The 21,119-nt window shown below is 44.1% G+C and overlaps 1 protein-coding gene across 2 annotated transcripts in view; it reads right to left on the reverse strand.

Annotated features, from left to right (window-relative positions):
* Positions 1-1,581: 1,581 nt before the first annotated feature.
* The window catches only part of SPSB1 (splA/ryanodine receptor domain and SOCS box containing 1), a 38,312-nt gene continuing 18,774 nt past the window's right edge, over positions 1,582-21,119 (reverse strand). The window contains exons 2-3 of one of the 2 annotated variants that reach the window (XM_059829992.1): positions 7,378-8,205; positions 1,582-3,703 (exon numbers count right to left, since the gene is read on the reverse strand). In XM_059829992.1, the coding sequence (XP_059685975.1) occupies positions 3,576-3,703; positions 7,378-8,071 (822 nt within the window). In that variant the 5' untranslated portion in view covers positions 8,072-8,205 and the 3' untranslated portion in view covers positions 1,582-3,575. Of the gene's footprint in view, positions 3,704-5,317; positions 5,364-7,377; positions 8,206-21,119 lie in introns of those variants that run through there. The other variant, XM_059829993.1, reaches the window with a different exon arrangement.

Raw genomic sequence — 21,119 nt, forward strand, 5'->3', positions numbered from 1 at the left:
TTGGGTGTCTGGAGCTGAGCATGAACTAATTTCTCAGTCTTCTGCACCCGCCCCACCTTATGCACCCTCCCCAGCCTGCTGCTCTCCCAGAACCCCTCCAGCCACACTCCCCCAAAGCAGAGGCAGCCTTCTACTGAAAGGTAAGGGGAAGTGGACCTTGTTCACATACAGGCAGAAAATAAGCGTTTCACTGAAGTCTTCCACTGCCTGCAGAAAAACCAAACAAGTGATGATTAGCAAATACATTGGATATTCAGACTTAGGATCCAAACACAGTTGTCTTCTACATGTGGGAAAACAAACAATATTAAGACATCCAAAATTCAAAAAGATTCTTGCCCTGACTGGAGGCAAGGACAAAAAACAACTTGCTTTTTAAGCTCTCCTCACCCAGTACCATTATAAGGCAGTTTGTAATCATACCTCTGAGCTTTAGTTGAACCTCACATGTTATAATGTTTGTGTGACTAGATTAAATAATTCTATTTCCACACACAAGTTGGTAGCCACAGGGAAGACAGAAAAGTATGTGGAGAGGAGGGGGAATTAAAACCTTTGTCATAACAGACAGAAGTACCAAGTCAGTTTGGAGAGGCTTAACCTATCTGCTGGCAGAATTCGAGAGCATCGCTGTATTGCACAGGTTGGAAGTGGAGGAGACTGAAGGCACTGCCAGCAAGCAACAAACAGTTTGTACTCCACAAATAATATAATCCATATCTTCTCACAGCCCAGGAATAAGGTCTTTTGTGCAAATACATCTCTAAACACATGAAAACACAGCAACTTACAGTTGTGGGTAGGGAGGGACTGAAAACTAATACCAAGTGACTTGAGCTAAATCAAGTTCATGACCTGAAGAAGTTCCCCAGAACACTGAAATCAATCAGCTGTTTTTCACATACAGGGATGAATACACTCAGCTTAACCTGCCACAGCACCTTCTGTATTAACTGTGCTGTTCTACTGGCTAGGGATCCCTTTAGCCCTCACCATTTTATTTTGCTTTCTTCTATCGCCATCTCCCTTCCTAAGAAAAAGGACAGTCAGGTATCAACATGAAATAGTAGGTTAGCGACTTGTTTTTATATGAGCTGCTTTTCTGGAAGAAACGTTGTTTGCTGCAATGTAGGAGTGAGATTTGCAAGCCTGCACAATGCATTATGTTGATTAAGATGACCAGAGCCCTGATCGATTCAATCTACTTGAATCTATTTGAAGGAGTATGGTGCAGTAAGGCAGCTGTAAACCAAGTTAAATTAGGAAACCAAGGCTGCTGTCTCATCACAGATGTTATTCAACTCCATCTGGAGTAGCCATTTTCAGGCACTAGTGGCAGCTCTACTAACTGTCAGGTTACCACACCCTGCCACCCTGTACCAATAGTTGCAGCTTACCTTCCACATGCACACACCTTTTAGATGCCATCTTCAAATGGATATTCTTCCAAGCAGAGATAAGGCCTCAACAGCCCTTGCTTTACCTGTTTGGGCTGGCTTCTTGGGAATAAGGTCACCGTTCATGTAGAAACTAGATACAAAGAACTCTGATCCTTTAATGCAAATAAAAACCAGCATCAAGTAATATTTAATAAAGTTTATTAGGTTACTGAGTATTATCTACAGTCATAAAATAGAAAGTCAGAATTTAAAACTGTACAAAGCAACGTACTGGTGAAGTGAGAAGAGATGGAAACAAGGGAGCACAAAGAACATTAGAAGTAGGGAGAACACAGCTGCTTCCCTGGAGTTCTGGAAGACACTGGTTCAAGTTGAAGGCAACCAAGTAGGGCTCCATACACACTGAATTTTCTTGTGTCCCACGCTCTAAGAGAAACTAGTACAAACCCCTACGTTAAAAAAATCATATAATATTAGATTAAAAAAGGGGCACATCACACCCCACCCAGTCTTGGCACCAATTCTGTGCTTTAAAAAATATACTATGCAAGTAGTTTATTTTAAAAAAGGTACCCTACAGCAGCTGTTTAAAACATGTTCTTATACATACACCACAAATATATATATTAACATTTTCAACAACTAAACTCATTTGTACCTACACAGAACTGAAGGGATAACTCAAGAGCAAAAAACCAACCACACAAACATTTTTCAAGACAAAGAAATGTGCAAAATAACCCCAGAAAGGCAGCATAGTAACCTGTGGATAGGTCAAGAGAGCAGCTCCTGCTAGTAAAGGAGTGTCATCCTCTTTACTTGGCTACTGAGGTGATGATCTATTTGGGATGTGCTGATTTTGCCTGAATTGCTTGTCCTGTTTATTACAGTTCTCTCCTGCCCCCCACCCCTAGCTCTGGAGAGGTTCAGTTTCTTTTTGCTGCACCCCACCAGTCTCAGTTAAAGTCTCACAAGTTACATTCTGCAGCAATCACCTTCTGCATTTCTCATCTGCTGATGGTACTTGTGCAGTCACACTGCTACCACCTTCTCTGGGACAACTTCCCACCCCCAAGCAAGAAAGAGAGAACTATTCCTGCTGCATAGTTAAGTGGAGATTATGCCAACAGTATGACAGAACAAAGCCTGGTTTGGATGACTTTAAGCAGCTTATCTAACAAGAGAATTCCCTGGCAGAGCCATTAGAGAAACAAATCAGTATGTTTCTCTAGAGTCTTAGCATGGAACAGGCTATACAGAAAGCAGAGCTAAGATGGCAGGACCCATAGCTATGTAACAAATCTCAGCTCATACAGCCTGTCTCACCCTATTGCAGGAGAAGTTTGTCCCTTCCCTGTCCCCACATCAACAAGGAACCCCTGATCCCAGATGAAAACCTGCAGTTTTAAGTCAAGAAGAGGGCAGGTGAAGGCATGGTATGACTGCTCAATCAACTGAGTCAAACTCACTAAAAAGAGGCAGAATAGAGAACAGAGCAGGAGAACTGAGAAATTAATGGCAATAAACAAGAAAGCATGATTCACTGTCTATGAAGTAACATTAGAAAATGGTGAGAAGTCCTGGCAGAGATACAGACATCAGTGACAAAACCACCTTCTCCAAATCAAGAAGTGTCCTGGTGGAGTGGTTCTTGATTTTGGTGTTTCAGGGTTTTGGGGTGGGGTTTTTTTTGGTTTTTATAAACTCAGCAATTAATTCTTCTTGTATTCCAGACTCTTCCCAACTCTGCTGGCCACCCTGTGCCTTTCTATTCTTAGGACCTGGTCTTAACATTTCTACTCCTAATGCCTTCCCTTCCCCCAAATTATGTTCTTCCCTCTAGCTGGTACAGAAAAATCATCTACTCCTAGGCTCTACAACCCAAAGGATGCAGTACAGCCTTTTCTCAGGAGCAGCAGGGAAGCACAGAGCTTCTGTAAATGTTCCTTTTGTAAGTGTGCTGGGAGTGACTTTCAAAGAAAAAAACTCAGTTGTGAAACAAGGATTACTTGAGAGCTTGCCAATAAGAGCACATGGAGACTTAAGCAGTGGCAGGAATACTTTGGCCCAGGAGTTCCAACAGTAGCGGTGACACGAGGGTGGAGAACCCATTGCCCAGTGGATCAGCTCCAATATTTAGCCTTGGTTCCAACTCTCCATCCTTGCACATGAAGGTCATTGGTAGAGCAGGTAACTCTTGAGGGAGGCTGGCAGTGGCAGCGTAGGGATCTCATTCAGTCTTTCCTTGCCCAGAGCAAGCCTCACAGCTCGCCGACACAAGTCCATCAAAGGCAGTGGTTCAGCTGGGAAAAGAGATCCAAGACATTAACATCCCAACCCACAAGTTATACATTCATTTTGCTAGTTCTAAAAATCCCTCAGGAAAGATTGAGCAAGAAAAGTGAATGCCTAGTGTGTTTGCAGGACCCAAGCCATTCAGTATTCACATATCAGCAACTTCAGCTACTCAAATACACAGGCAGAGTGTGATGTTTCTGTAGAGGTTAAGCCATACATGTGTGTGAATGAAAATACTAGAATCCCCTAATGGAAGTTCCCCCTCTGCAATACCATTCATTCAAGTCAGAACACACCTTCTAGCTTGTGCCTCTTACTGCAGTATCCAAAAACCTGAGATCCACTGAAGTAAGAGACTGCAGCCAACAGACTGATAGCATCATGTGGTATGGGTACCCAGAAAGTACGCCGATTTGTTTCTTATACAGTAGGATAACAGCTGTCAACCTCTTCATTTGTACTACATACTACCCATGAAAAACAAAGCCATCTGTCAAAGCTTCATGTCACTACTTGTATTGTGACATTTTCCATTAGAGGATTCCCTCCTGTATCATAAACCTGGGAAAGATACAAGCCTTTGGGTATCATTTTTGCATCCTGTACTTATCAACACTGAACAAGATAATACTAGTTTTTCCAGGAATGGTGTATGGGGCCCTTTGATGCTGAAGAGTCATTCACAACATACAGGGGACTAAGGTCAAAGCCAGAGTTAACACATCACAGCTGCACAGAAGGAAGATACAGGTTAATGTCTCACAGCTTCTGTTGCTAAGACTGTCAAGGCTCACCTTTACACAGCTTGCTGCTCAAGCCTAAGGGGTTTCTCCTCCCTCTAGAGAGAGCTAACACAAAGACATCCCAAATTAAGCAGATAACTGGACATCCATAACCTGAGGGCTCAGCATGCACCATTAAAAAGCTTCCTTTACAGACATCTTGGGCTGAACACAGACACCTAAAAACACCCACAGGAATGGAAAAGTTTGGCTGAGAAGCTGCAGTTTTCAGGAACCTTGATAGATGCCAACAGCTCTAGCTTCCACTACTACAAGCCAAATTAATCTGGCTGTTCATACAGCTGTTTTGAACAGCTGAGAGACAGGGAAAACTTAATTTTTCTGAGCATGGTCACATTACCGCATTTTTTTTTAAGCAGAATTCATTCCATCAATAAGGTGGATACAAGTTCCTTCCTTCCAGGTTCAAAGGTAATAGCTAACATTAGAAGTTCAAACAGAAGAGTCTTGTCAGTAGCCTCTAATCAGGCCACTCCTGATTCTACTTTGGAAAAAGTAAACAGTCATACTGCTCCATGTAGGAAACACTTCCAATAAAAAGTGGAGAAAGCTAATTTTTATCTAGTTTTTGGCAAAAAGTCTGTGAGAAGGAGAGTTTGTTAGCTGAGGAGCAACTTGGTAACAAAGTCAGGAAATGCACACTTGAATTGGTCTGTCTCCTCAAGTTAGCAGCCAGAGCTGAACTAATGCCCTATTTCCCCTATCTCCTTCCCTGCTATGGATCACACACTATTACCTGCGCCAGGGGAAGCTGCAGTGGAATGTTTTTTCTAGCAGTCCTCCAAAGTTCTCCCAGTGCTTCAAGCATTAATTATTCCTGAGGAATCATGCCTCTATATGCACAGCTCTTTTACAGTGATAGCTGGGTGGAGAGCAGAACAGATCTGTCAGGGCAGTGCTGTTGCTTTCCAAGCCCCACCATTTGTCATACATGTTTGTGCCACAAGTGAAAACATGGCTGCACTCAGCCCAAGGTCTTGCCTGCTCATGACTGACTTCAGGACCCATGCTGCCTCTTTTGCAGGGACAGGTCTCTACAGCTGGACTGCACGTCTCAGCTCTGGCTGTGATACTGCCAGAAAAGCCTATTACTGGCAGCCCTCCTTTGGCACTTCCCGATGTAGCTTTCTTAAACCACTGGCATACAAATACGCTGTATTCAAAGTCTGTCCCAATTTCTCCTGCTCCAGATGGAGATAGCTGGGACAGAGGCATTGTCTAGCCAGCATCCCAGAGGACAAGGGGCCCTGACCTTCAAAGCCTATAGACAATAACATAACAAATACATTCCAGCTTAACGGCCTTAAAAGGAGAGGATCTTCTTCCCACAGAGATTAGGAAGAACTTTGTCCTCATGTAGCTTGCACTGATAACCCAGTCTGACAAGGAGACCTTGAGACCAAAAGAGAAAGCGCACACATATCTGCCGTCCTTCCATTCACAAGCACTACAATCACTGGACAGTGTTGCTATTGAACGCTCAGAAGTGGTTACAGCCAGACACCTTCTTTCTATCTGTGCCAAAATAGCGTCCCGTCATTCCTGGCCTTATGCCCACAATTCACTCCTATGCTGAGAGCACATTACAACCAAATCCAATACTGGAGGTGGCCGTTTCCTTGCTAAGTGCAGTTCTGTGTCAGCAATTCCACAGACTTGCTGGCTTTGAGGGGAGCTGCAGATTTTGGCTTTGACCCTTCAGAAAAACCTGGTTACTAGAGCTCCTGCCATTCTATAAGCTATTGTGGCAGAATGAGCTAGGTTCCTTTCTTTTGGTGAGAAAGTGCTCCACCAAGAGCTCTGTATTTGGTCTTGCTGAGTTGAAGCGTATTTCTCAAAGCACTTGTGGATTTTACTCCTATCCCTTTGCAAGGCTTTCCTGGTTATTCTGACAGTTCAGCTTTTCAGGTGCCCAGCGTCAGCTTTTTTGTACCTCATGTCACCAGTGCCAGGGGTTTGCCATTGCTGGCCCAGCATTAGAACATGTTTAAGCACAAATAAAAGAGCCCAGTATGCTACAGCCTTTGGGCAGACACTGTTCTGGAATGCAGGGGAAACACTACTCTTTTCATATCAATACTGCCAAATTTATTTCACTAACAACATAAATTCAGATTTTAATCCACTTCCTTCACCTCTCTCCTCCACCCTACCCAGAGGACTGAGTCACAGTCTGGCCCAATGGGAACTTCTGACTATGAGAGATAACAGACTTTAGCACATTTGGACAGCCAAATTTATTACTAAGCTTAGCTAGAGATTGATGTCCCTGTTAGTAAAAGGCCTGGCATGCAAGTTGGGCTGGCTACAATATCCAGCCCCACACTAGAAGTGAGCACACCCTGCCCTGAAAGAAGCAGAGAAGTGAGCTACTTTTTTGAAAGATGAGACATTCCCATTTCCTTAGATAAGGACAGATCTTCCCACTCTTGCCTGCAAGGGATTTTAAAAGTCCCTTCATTAGACATTTAAGGAAGGTGATTGTCCTTCAGAGACTGTTGCCTGTAAAGAGACACCAGGATTGCATTGCCAATAATGCAACTATCAGAAGGACATTCATGCTGATACTTTGGTAGCAATATAGAAAGGTTTGTCATCTCTAAATAGACAACTGGCATCACCACCTCCCACCTTACTACCTCCCCAAACCCTGCTTGCTCCCTGAAGTGCCTTCGTAACAGTACATGTGTACAGCCAGCCAAGCTTTTTCAATTAGACATTAAGGATTCAGAGCTGTATCCAGCAATCCTACTGCTGACATGAAATCCTCACCTTTCTAGTAAAAAGAAAACCCTCCCCAGGATGGTCTAGTAAGCCTGCACTTAAGTAGCACACAGATCTGTACTGCTAGAACAAATACAGGGAGTTATACTCACGGTCAAGTCCATTCAAGTAGCGCATCCGTATTTCACAGTGTCCCCACACTGCGCTTACCACTGGATATAGCTTTTTCCCTTTGAGTCCCCGAAATGCGACACCCATGTATTGCCCATCTACAATGAAGCTCAGTGTCCCATCATCCATGTCCAGAACCACCAGGAAGGAGTCCGGCACAATGAATGTTTCATCTGGTTCTAAGAAGGCAGGGTAGGTTTTACTTGGCTGGTTCTTGCCATCGTGGTACAGTCTGTTGCGCCCAAGGTCCCACCCCCAAGATTCATGGTTATTTCCTACAAGCGTTGTGTACCCTACTGAATGCAAAGGGGCATCTGCTGTTGCCACCCCTACGACAGCATGCGTGCCTCGCTGCCTCATCGCCCACGTGATCTGCCACACATGCAGTCCTCGTGTATATCCCACTTTGCCTCTGATGGCATCTGTACTCTGAGCCACCGGATGCCGGTGAAATATGAGTTTGTCATCCTCTTTCACAAATACATTCAGCGAGCGATCATCGTTGTTCCATGAATGCAATAACTGGACTTCATATGATACCGGAGGCATGTCCAGTAGCAAGTCCAGACGCGTGGGTTTGCTGTAGTCGAGTCCTTGGAGTTCCTGTTTCAATGGCCTGTATACAGGGTCCCTCATATCCACAGTTTTTATCCCACCTGTGACCTTCTGACCCATTGTGTGTTCTGATTTTGCCTATTTATAGGCTCCCAAGGCAAGCTCATCGATTTCCCCAGCCGCTCTTGTGTCATTCAGCCCTACAGAAAAGGTTGCTAGGAGACCTTGTCAAGATGTGCACCAGTCAGTATTGCCTAATGGTTGGAAAGAAAAACAAGAGACAAGTTAAACATTAGCACATACAGCCTTGTACGCAACATTTGCAGAGCACAGTTTGAATCTGTTTATCCTGACAATTTGCCCCTCCTTTCCACCAGGAAGAAGGGTAATGCACGCTACTTATGCAGTATACGCTGCATAGCGGAGATGGCATATAGATCAAATAGATAGGTGCCAAGTTTCTAATGCCCCCTTCAGAATGGCACTTGAATTTCTGCTTCTTTGTTTAAGGAAGGTATAGATTCAGCCACCAGAGCTCATCTTCTCCTTACAGTTAATGCTCTGCTTCTTATTACTGCATCACTAGACTGTAAGAGAGCACATCTGTGTTTAGGCTGCCTCCACCAAGCCTTGCTTTTACATCATGGTCATCTATATGTTGTCCAGGCTGGAAAATCTGAGAAAAGTTTATTCAATGCAGAAGACTCAGAACCCAGTACATAATAATGCTTGAGACTTAAATTTTTCCTGATTGTCTTCAGTTGGTAGGAAGCATCTTGTATAAGCATAATTTTGCCTGGTCTCCCAGCCCTAATTCATACCACACGGTCAGGCTGACCAAGACATCCCCCAGCAAAGGCCCAGGCTGCCCACTGGTATTCATGGCTCCTGCTCCTTCCAACCACCATGGAGAATTTCTTGCCCTTCCAAAGCCATCTCTATAGCTATCCACAATGGAGCCAAAACACACAAGGCACTTAATACTCAGAAAAGGAGTCCAAACAGCTTCAGTCAATTTCTCAAAGATAGACCTGAGTTTACAATTGGATTGTCTTTGGACCCTGTAGTAACATGCTACAGCTGACTAGTAGTGAGGGATTGGTTTATATGGATAACTGCTCTGCAAAGCAGGAAAAGAGTGGCATTACTGAATAAACTTCTCCCTCTGCTGCTCTAGAGAGGTGGGAACTAGCCTTCAGAATGCAAAACATCCATAAGTATAGCTTCCACTATAGGGAAAGGAAATCAGGCTGCATTTCAGGAGGGATATATTTGTGTTCTAGCTCAAGAAGAGGATCACAGTCAGACTGGCAAGTAGAACAGGCACTACAAACAGGCCTAGTACCTGCAGTGTTTTTCCAGGGTCCAAAACAGCTTATTGATATAACACACTAGATTAACACTTTGTGTTCTCCTAGCTGGTACTCCAGTGCTTCCTTTGCAGTGCTCCCAGATCTGACAGACATTAGATTAAGACAACCAAATTCCAGCCTTCCTTTTTTGGCTGACAGTTGTAAATGAAAGTTCTTGGGCAACCTCTAGGATGTAAGCATCCCCTAGAGTAAAAGCTACAAAGACACACAAGCATTGCCTGTTGTCATCCAGCCATAAATAATTTTCTTTTCTCAGGACAAACGGTTCCCAAAGAGAAATAAAGCATTGAACACAAACCATCTCCCCACTGCCATGATCAAACAAGGTAGGAGCCAGGCAATAAAAATGAAAGCTTCTCCACCTGGAGAGTTACAAACCTTCCACAGATCAGCTGGCAAAGCAGCTAGCAGCCACTGATACAGGTTTGAGGAGATAGCAAAGCTTTAGTGGGGTTAAAGAGAATTAAGTACCTTGGAGGCCTGACTGCCAGTCCAAGACAGCAGACAAAACCTGCTGGGCCCAGCCTCGGGGGACACCCATTCCAGCAGCTATTGGTACTGTTGGCCCCACTGAAGAGAGCTCAAGAGAGCAGATAAACCTGCTGTATGGTTTGTCTCAAATAAGCAGCCTCAGTTGGGGCAGCTTCTCTTCTCCAAGAGGAAAAAAAATCCCCAGCCTCAGACCAAGTCCAGGGGGAGGAGCAAGGTTCTTCTCACAGTTTAGAAGTTTTCCTTCCAAACTTCAGAGAAACCTCTAAAAAGTTTAAGCCAGCTTGGCTAGAGATCCTAGCTCACTTTGCGTACCTCTCCTCCAGCACTGCATCCACCGAAGTGTCTCTGCTCTCCTCAGCAACACAAACAACCCTCTGTAAGACAGCTGCCAAACTGGGGGCAGCTATTAGGAGAATTAGAAGTGGGAGGGGAGCGAACTAGCTTTCTAAGAAAAAAAGTGTTATTTTAACATTTCCTGAAGTGAGGCAATCACGCAGAGCTCCTGCCAGCTACAGTCACAACACTTACAACCAAGGACCTCATCTGGCATAGAAAATAGAACATGAATCAGATCTGGTTTAAAAATAAGGTTACTGGACATCAGCAGCAAGGCTTCAGCTAGAAGGTGACAGGGAAGGCTCATGTATGCACTGGGTTAGGGATCAATTCACCAGCTTTCCTACAGGTTTTTACTAGTAGTCCAGAGTAGCCATTGGAACAGTGACCTCAAATCTTGTAGTTCTTAAGAAGAGAAAAGACTGCTTTCCCTTTCCTTCCCTCCCGTTTTCCACGTATGGAGAGGAAAATGCCTGGGGTTCTTTTAAAGTCACATCCCAATGCACATTACTAGGCAGCAGTATAGCTACTTCAAACTATTCAGGGACCTCAGATGCATGGCACTGACAGACAGAACACAGTTCATTAAACAAGTTCCATTTAAATAAGGTCCAATCACATTATCAGCTGGTAAGGTAACCAAGACATCTTGCAAGTTAAATAAGTACCATCCATAAGATCAAAACAAATCCTGAATTATGTAAGCCAGCTGGTCAACAGCTGAAAATAAGTAACAGCAAAACCAATTGAGGGATGGCACAGTCACTGGGTGCCAGCACATCACCCTCTCCCAACACATTTAGTTGTTCCACCCCACAGCTCAGGTGCTTGGGCCCAAGTGATTTCATGACACACAGGCATTACCAGCCTTTAAGGGCACAGGCTCCCTTGCTCTGTAAGCCTAAGGAACATCAATATCTCAAACCAAGGGATCCCAAGGACAAGCCAATACAGACATGAGCTGAGCTGCTGCTGTAAAAGTTCAAGTACACTGTTGTAACTGTCCTCCAGAGGCTTTGTCACAACATCACAACGGATCCTACAACCCCACCTAGTAAGTTGCTTGATCTACTTTTTCAACTCAGCACATGTATTCCGTGCAGTTATTCAAGGGGTTAACAGCAGTTCCTCCTAATCATCCCACTGTCCCATCTTTAAGCCATCATGCCTGTGCATATTCAAGTCCTCAGTTTCATACCTCAAAGCTGACACCAACTCTGTTATGAAGAGATTTGTGAAGTCACTCTAACAGGTGTCTTCCCTGGAAAAGGCACATTAATGCTGACCAGAAGCAACAATTTTTAAGAAGTTCCAGTGTAAGTCATTTGCTCAGGCTGGGATAAAGACCATCAGGCTGTTGAGGCAGAACTGAATCATGTAGTGTTCTACAGAAAGTCCAGATGAACTACCTGGCATTCCCAAGGCCTGTGGCATAGGGACAAAGACTGTCAGCAAGGCACTAGCTAGAGCACACTTGGAAGTCTACAGGCAAATTCAGCTGTTGGAACTTTGGTTAGGATAAAGGAACAAAACATTGGCAGAAGGAGAGGAGGCAGACATTTCCTGAGAGCTGTACAGTACATGTGAGAACACTGCACAGGAAGCAAGAACCAAAACAAAGCAGACTGCCAGACTGCAGGAGTATTGCTGCAGACTGCTTTGAAGCACAAAACGCTCAAGAAAAGTAAGAGAATACAATTCTGTGCTCTTCATTAGCAAAAAAATGCCTTGCTCATTATGCCTTTTTGCCTTTTGCCAACATAAGCTTCATCATATTTCTCTCAAGCCTGCTGCACCAGAAAGGGAATCACCACAGTGAAAGACAAGATGGACTTCTGAAGCACATGGGGTAGGATACCATCTCACTGCCTGCTCCAGAGAAAGCAGCCTTTCCCGAACACAAGCACCACTCATCACTTGCATTAGTTACAACGCTTTTCCCAAGCAGACTATTAACACTAGATGAAGGACAATAGCCAGAACAAAGAAGAGAAAGGGGGAAGACAAAAAAAAAATGGAACAAAGAGGTCAATTAGTGAGAGCAGGTCAGATACTGAGCACTATATGCCAAGATTTAAGTGCCACATGGCTCCTTATTAGGGCAAGGCAACGATTCCTGCTCAGAGCTGGCTCCGCTGTTGCCGGCATTACCCTGCTCTAGAACTAGAGTGGCACCTTGCCCTACAGTCAGTAAGCACAATTACGACCTCATTTTTTAAAAGAAAAGCCTCTTCGTGCACAAGACAATACAGGCAAGATAGATACAGAAAAGCTTACTCTGTTAAATTAATGGATTAATGGCCTGGGCAGCTTGATACGAGACACAGCCAGCCATAAATGAAAAGATATGCTAGGGAATTAGCTACCTCAGAACCTTTGAACTGTTACAGGTTTAAATACAAATGTAAGCACTGAAAGTGCTTTTATCTGTCATATCAACAGCTCAGGCTTGCTGCAGTTCTGCTCTGCTTTATAAACATAAGCTCATCCCCATGAATGCTATTTTCAGTTTTATTGTTAACCTTCTAGGCTTAAAAGCTTTGGAACGAAACTATAAGAGTGTCTCAAAATTGTTCACTGCTATTTTTGGTGAGAAATAGATCTCCCCTCAGTTTAGCTGTTCAGAGCAAGTAGGCAATTTGCCATACGAGAAAGACATACCAGGTTTCAAAACAACTGCTTGCTGCAAATAGATCAAGGCAGGAGACAAAGACATTTCAATGGAAGGTGTTGAAGCCTCTGCTGCCAAATGGGGAGAACACAGCTCTGCAAAGAAAAGAATGTATATGGCAAGGCAGAGTTGGCGTCCAACTTCTGTTTAAGCATTGACATGAACCAGGCAAAATAACTGCCTACCATAGACCTCTCCAGCTGAGGCAGACATCTTGATTTTGTTCACCAAAATACCATGTACAACAGAGCAGAGCCATACTCTGTGCCCATGGCCACATTTACCCCCTTCAGCTAGCAGTGATCCTCATAAAATGCAGCTAAGAACCCAGCTAGGCAGATATCATGCAGGTAGCAGTCTCAACTATCCACAGCAGAATATTTTGTCCCCCAGTATGAATCAAACAAGTAAATCTTGATTTCAATTACTTCCCTAGTGTCCCCCAAAACCTACAGGAACACCTTGCAAATATGAGGCTAAACCGTACCCCTTAAACAATTCACACAGCTAGACTAAAAAGTTCATCCACGTTCAAAACAAGGGTCCGTATTGGTCCCAGACAATTCACCTCATTTCTCCCTATGCTGGTATTCAAACCCATTCACCTCGTCTGAACACACACTAGAAATGCAACCCAAGCTATCAATACAGTGAACTTAAGCCAAAGAATACTCACCCAAGATGCCCTCATTGTTTTATCTGAAGCCAAAAGGCTGTTCCCATGCAAGTTGTATCACACAGTGGGAGGTTATTTCAGGTAGCTAGATCTCAAAGCAACATCGCAGTTTTAACAGGGTGCTGTGCAGATTCAGCTCCATTTGAAAGCAACTGCACAGCAGCAAGAGCCCTCAAAGTCCCAGTCCAACATCTGCACACAAGGCAAAGTATTAGCACTAGCCATTCAGGAGTCACTGTCACTGCTGGTTCCATTAACAAACTCAAATCCTGAGCTGCCGAAGCGCTGCCAGAGACTTAGTATAGCATCTATGGTTCACAACTCAAAAAATCCAGAGCAGAGTTCTAGAATCATCCTCTCCAAAATGAGGGGAAGCAAAACTAACACTTACTGGAAGATGCCTGCAGTTGTTTAAGCACCTGTGAGGCACTCAGCCACTAAAAACATCTGTTTTCTTGAGGTTAAATACTGGCAAACCATTCTCCTTCAGTTACAAACTTTACCAGAAGACCCAGAAACACTTCAGACTGTTACAAAAAGTTTGATAGCTTCAGTTCAGAAAACCCATGGCTCCCCATAGGCCCTCCCTTGCTCTGCAGCTCAACACCTACAGGACACCTGTCTGGAACATAAGTTACAAGACTACATGAAGGCTCTGAAATTCCTTGATTCCTGATCCAGTTTTACTTGAAGTCTACTTCAAGTCAGTTTACTTGTGCCTCTATTCCCCCCCAATTTGAGTGTACTTCTACAGAGAAGAGGCCAGACCTCCAAACACCTAATATACTCTGGGTGCTCTACAGACAATGGACCAGAGCCCTACCCTAAAGATCTCCAGCCTGGAAAACACCTCAGGAGAAGGAAAAAAATACACATTCTGCACATGGTCATTTACTTGCTTACTGCTTTGGAAAGCTGAACTAAAGGATCCCAGACAGTACTAATAAAGAAGACTAAAAAACCCACTGTACTTTTGCTCAGGTTTCCATGATTTCACTAGAAAAACATGAAGTAAACTTAGTCCATTTTCTTGGGCTGAATGTTCAGCCCACAAGCCAATAGACAAAGGAGCTACACTACTCCTAATGTGCTGACTAACCTGCTGGCTGCAGCTTACCTAGGGTCACCTTTCACATCCTTCAGGTATGTGCACAATTATTATGTCAGAAACTGCCCACAAAGACCCTTCACAGTGCTAGCCCTTCTTTAATTAATCTCTAGAATCTGCTTCAACACCAGAGGTTTTCCCCTTCCTCCCTTGGTGGTGCTGAGAAGAACAGACCTCTTGATCATGTAGTCCTTCTGCAAAATCAAGCTAAAAGCCAAGATGGATCAGCAATGCTACAAAACATCCTATCTGGAGTGGAGAGAGAACTCACATGCCTCAAATAGCATTCAAACTTTAGCCCCAAAGAACCAGGACAATCAATTGTCTCTGGCGTTAATTCTTAGCATAAAAATATACCACCTTACTTGCACTATGTATTTCTGCAGAAACTGGTCACAGGAAGGCTGTGACACCCCATCCAGCACTGATGCAACCATTTCACCAGCATTCTGGCTTCAGCACCCTTTCCACCCCACTAAATATTGATCAAACCTTGGGGAAAAAGTAAGCTCACCTATGCTGTTGAAGACGTTTTCCAGTGCTGTGTTAGCAGAAACCAAGCAGCTAGAGAACACGACAGGAACAACTGCACGAACAACATGGTTAGAGCTAGTTTCAGAGTGTTGCAATTTTGCTTGGATCAGGGCTGGACAGGCAACCCTCATAGCATAGCATTGGTTTTGGCAGCACCGTCAGCCTCACTGCTATCTTGCTCTACACAGAGAAGGTTGCCACAGGGGCAACTTCCTCAGCCCCACCTACTAAGAGCAGAAGCAGTTTGGCTCAGCAGGTTTAGCTGTTGGCAGGGCTGTGTGGCCTCCACAGAAAGTGAAACTGCAGTCACTCTGAGATCACAAGAGGCTGGGCAAAAAAGAATTAAGATGGCACATGTCCCACACAGCAAAAAGGAAAATCCTCCAGCAGAGTTAGAGGCCCCTGACAAGTAACTGTGCTCAAGATATGCCAGGGATGGGGAGAACAAAACACTTAGTCTAGGTAAATCAAGTCTTGCCAAATACTACAAAGTTAACAAGCTGCCTTGCTAAGCAAACAGCATTCATCTCATTCCTCTACAAAGCAGACACCAAGAGCTCTGCTCTTCTGTACATGAGGCAGCTAGCATAAGCATGCCCACCCTGAGAAATACCAGAAAAGGCTTCTGTCCAAGGAAGCCAAGAGCATGTCATTGTGCAATGCTGCTAGGACTTCTAACTGCTAAGAATCACCTTGTCTGTGTGAACAAAGCACTCCAATGTTCTTCTCCTTGGGATGATTCAGACAGTTTCTGCAGAAGTTTTCTAGCTATTTTTGCAGCATTGAAAGGCGGTGTGATGAAGACAGCATGCCCTCTTACACCATGTATGGAGTGTCTTGTCCTCCAAAGCAAAGCACTGAAGTTATTCAGAGCAGCACATCTGAGTAAACTAAAACCTGTAGTAACAACCACCACCTATCTTCAACCAAGCCACTTACTAGAAACAAACTTAAGCAAGTTTCCACTGTCCACCTACCCAGCCAATTCCTGTTAACTGCAGTGCTGCATAAGCTAGCAGAAAATACTACTGAGCAACAGAAGAGAGGTTACTCTGCAAAGTTTTTGTAATGATGGAAGCAACTCAGACAAAAGGAATTCCACAAGTTGTTGCCAGAGATCTTCTCTCCTATTAAAGGCTAGTTACAATTGGCAATTTTGGTTGCAGAGAAACTAAGATATTTCTTTAAATGGTAAAAGTGAACTCAGGCTGGCGTTCCTCACAGAGGAAGTTTAGTGGATGTTTCAGAAAGGTCATTAGACTCTTCACAGCTCTGTATAAGGTAGCTCCCAGGCACCTTATGACTGCCAACCGCACGTTAAAGACCAGGCACAACATTTCCTCAAATCTCTTTAAAATAAGCTTCTCAGAGGCAGATTCCAGCCATTCACCTGCTCTGGCAATGCCATCTCTGGTGGGCATCAAGTCTTAAAATGGTCAATTATTTGGAGTCAAGTTCTCCTTTTTACTCAAACCCTGTAGTTAGTGACAGACTCTCTTCCCTAATAAGCCTTCAGAACCACAGTGGAACATGTATTCTTCCACAGCCTCTCCCACTTAGGACTACCATGTACTCGCAGGCACAGCATTAAGATCAGCATGCCATACTGGCGTAACGCTCTATCCACCAGCACAATCCATGACTTCTTATCTATTCCACATGCCTGAGCATACTTTGTAGTGTATTGCAGAAAGGATTGCTTCATAACAGAGATGTTGGGCTGGAGACTTTCCTTCCTTAAAGGACTAATGGTAGTGGAGTACCTCATCAGGACCTCTGCTTCCTTGCCTCCCTCGAGAAGCAGAGGAAGCCAGCCTAAGTGGTAGTAATCTGCATCCGTAAAGAAGCTGGGATCAGTTTTTTTTAGAAGACTCAGCCATTGCAAACGATTATGTTCTTGGCATGAGGCACTGTTAGTCCATCCTCCTATGGTCAGTCTACTTAGACCAGTAGTCTAAAGAAATTCTTTTGTACCTTTTCCAAAACTACCTTGAAGATGCTTTGTCCTCGGTATTCTGAGGACAGCAGCATTAGAAAGCTATGTAGGTTAAGCAACTGCTACTGCTGGCTTCAGACCTCAGCATTACCAACAGCACAGTTTCTCATTATCCCCTTGTCTGATGCGTCCATTTCCTTTCTACCCTTACTCATGGTCTGTGGCCTTTACAGAGCAAAAACTGCATTCAAGTCAGGACAAAGAGACTCTGGCTAGAAATAGTTGATTTATTGGTAGTGTAACATACAGATGTTAAAAGGAGTTAAGCCATTTGCTCTGGTTTCCCAGCATGCTAGTTGTACAACAGAAATTTACTCCGCACACAACCCTAACATGGCAGAACACTGCCACACAGGCATACAAGTGCCTGTGCTACAGAGTGAACAGTATTTCATGGCATAAGAAGGGTTGCCAAGTTGACCATGAGGCCTGAGAGAAGCCATGGTAAAGTACGCACAATGAGTAGGAGCTGACTGAACAGGCTGGAAAGCCAGCAACTAAAGCTCTTCCGCCATAAGGCAGGATGAAGCCCTACGTTTACTATCCCACATTGAACTGACAGTACTGCATGTTAGCTAAGCACTGAGAAATTTAGCCAGAGTCCCTTCCCATGTCCCACATCTGCAGCTGCACCACTGACCTTCCTTACACCTCTCCCCTTTGCTACTCTCTAACTTCCTGCTGGTCTAGAGTATTTGTTTGTAGCCAACTGGTGAAGTGCTATTTTCCAGAAGCAACTTGAAACTCTGTATTCTAGCAAGCATTTACAGGCAGCTGTTAGAAACCTAGAAGACTGACTTGATGAACTTGGGTTCCAGGTAGAAATCAGCATCTGAATCATGCTTGGTGTCACAAAACAGACTGTCACATGCTCAGATGTGAGTCAGCTCAGCTAGCAGCCTAACCATTTGACTGTAGCTCTCAAGTTAGCAATACATACAAATGAATTGCAGACATCACTTGTTTTTAATGCAGAAGTTGTGGACAGGCTATAGTGGGGACATACCACTGATGAAGATCACGTGTCACATGTGTCAAGTTCAGCTTCGAGCCATAGATCTGCACTCCAGATAGATTCTTCTGGAGGAAACAGCAGAACAGCTGTGGTTTGGCAGTTAGGTCTGAGCCAAGACAGCCCCTGTACATGGTGTTATAGGAGCAGGAAGATCCACACAGTTCCCTTCCTCCTGGGAGAAAGCATAGGGACATGTGACAGCAGGGGCACAAAGCAATGCAGCCACTGCAGACGAAAAGCCTGGAGAAAAACTAGTAAGCTGTTGCAATTACTATGCCTTAATGTACAGCCCTATTGCCACCAACAGTGCTTTGTACAGTCATCAGTGCAGCCATTCTGCAGTGCAAGCTGTTTACAGCTGATGCACTGGTTTGAGCAGCTTATGGCAGACTATAGCACTCCAGCTGCAACATGTTCCACCAGCATAGCAAGTTCTCCACGTGCTTCAGCATGTGGATACCCATTTGGAGAACACAGCAGCACCAGATCAAGTGTCTTCCAGATCAGGCAAAACATACTTCCCCACACACCAGGTTCTTATCTCACTGGTCACATTTGTCAAAGTCATTTTTTTTAGCTCCTGGTACCTTTTCCAGGCTAGATCCATCAGACAAGTGATGCTTTTCCTCATTGCTTGTGTCAATAACCCATTTTCTGGGGATGGACTTTGCTTGTGTTGAAGTTAAGACTGTTTGATACACCTATGGAAGGCTGCTCCCAGGTTGCTTCAGTGCAGTCTTTGCCTTAAGAAAAAGGCACTAGCATCTCAGAAGAGCTTATTCCAAGGAGAAAAAACTAGGCTACCATAGATATACCAACTGCAGAAGTCACCTGCAAAAGGCACAGTCTTTTCACAGTTCTGATTTATTCACATGCATTCAAAAGATGGCTCTATGATCTGCTTGTGGACTAAATGCTATGGGAAATAAGTCACATAGGTAGCAAGAAGAAAGGTGACACGCAAACCTTTTTCACTTGTCCAGAGGATCACCTTTCTTACACCTTTGTACATGTCCAACCATCTTCAACTGATTTTTCTTTATGTTATTGAGACTTTGCATGTGAACAAGCACTGCTTCCAGAAGAAGCCTCACATCCCTGTAGGGTTGAAATCTATGCTTGGCACATAGCAAACAAAAACCCCCAGTTTTATAAACAAGCTGCACTTGAAAGACTAGTTTGCAGGACTGAACTACCAAGTACACTGTCTAACAGCACTTGTCATACAACTTCCCTGTACTTTAGCAGCTAACACCATGCTGCTTTTCTACTGCCACACATTCTTAAAATGAAAGGACAGCCCAGTTTTTAAAAATTCTTCCATAACCAAGGATTACACTGAGGCTTCTGTTCAGATACCGTATAGTATTCCCCTTAGATAAAAACTCTTTCAGAGAATGGGGCTGTCATTTTATCTGTACAAGGAGCTTAGCAACTCCAAGACAGCCAAGTGCTAACACAGCCAGCATGGAAGTGTCTCAAATGAGCTTATCTTCAGGACCTGTAGGTTAGATGGCTACTCAGGAAGAAGTCCCAGGGTCTTCCAGGGCTCTACATAGCCCATTCTCACAAAAAGTCAAGAGAAGAGCAAGTGTTTAGAAAGTCTCCCTTTGAGCCATGCCTTAAAACCAGAACTGCAAAGTTATCAAGGACAGTCCAAGTAGTGTCAGGAAAATGAACAGGAATGACAAAGGACTGAAGTAGTACCTGCCCTGACAAGTTAAACCACAACACTGGTCTGCTTTAGCTTCCCATTCAAAAGTATTTCAAGCACAGTGACTAGGTTGGTCAGCTACTCAGAAGCTTTGGTGAAAACCGATCTGAAAGTGGGGAGAAGCAGGGGAAGCAGGACAGTCTTCCCTTTCACTATAGTTATTGGCTGGACCAGAGGATGACCATCAGGTCAGGCTTCGTTCCAGTGCAATGAAAACCACAGACCAACAGTCTTGTAGTTACTGTTTTCTCTTCCTCCAGCCCTTCCCACCCCACTCCCTCACACTGCTGTACTAATTCAAGCATTAGTGCAATCACACTGAAGATTGAATTGGGGAACCAATCCAGGATGATACTGTTCCCCAAGCTGTTTCACTGTCCTGTGCTGCAGACATTTGCCCCAGCTCACAAGAGGAGCAGAAGCAAGCAGCAATTATTTTGACAGCCACTACCCTCCAGAAGCCATTCAATAGGTAGAGCAGTAAACTGTGTTCAGCATTGGTGTTTGAAAAATTAAGTCAGCACCTGGCCAAGTTGCCCTGCCTGCCTGATGTTTTCCCCTCCTTCCCTCCAGCACAGGAGCCGTAACATCCAAAACCAGGCTGCATTTAGAAAGGCATTTCCTCCACAGTTAAGCCACCATAAATTTTCTAGATGTTTATGTTCACAGCTATTTGCATTAAAGAAGCCCACATAATCCATAATAAGCCACCTTCTTGCAAAAGAGCTCCCTGCTTTTAGTTATTTTCCCACTTACTAATTTGCAGCCTCCACAGCCCACTGTCCATCCCTCATGTCCAGTTAAGTATCTTGATTCATTAGTTTTGTCTGATAATCAGTAGATGGGGAGGGGAGCAGTGGGTGGAAAGAATGAAGCTTGATGTTTCTACCTCTGTCCAGAGTTTCCATTCCTGTATCAAAAGCGCTTTTTTACTATGACTGCAAGATTGGCCAACAAAACAACGATCAGGACAAAGGTTTTGGTAACAAAGTGCTGCTTTCCCCTTGAAAGTTAACAATGAATCACTGCAGTTTAATGCTAGCAGCAGCTGCATTAAAAGAAAACCATGTTAAAGTTATCAGCAGTCACCTACCAAAACTCCCCTTCTGTTTCCATCCTAGGTGACAGCAGGGCAGAGCAAAGACACTTGTACAGCTGCATCTTGTGCTGTCCTCTCCCAGTTCATGGGAGGTCAGCCTCCTATTTTAGCTATCCTTTGCCTAGAAGCAAATTTTTAGAAAGCCTTTCTCGTA

The sequence above is a fragment of the Gavia stellata genome, chromosome 27, assembly GCF_030936135.1.
Source record: "Gavia stellata isolate bGavSte3 chromosome 27, bGavSte3.hap2, whole genome shotgun sequence".
NCBI classification, from domain to species: domain Eukaryota; kingdom Metazoa; phylum Chordata; class Aves; order Gaviiformes; family Gaviidae; genus Gavia; species Gavia stellata.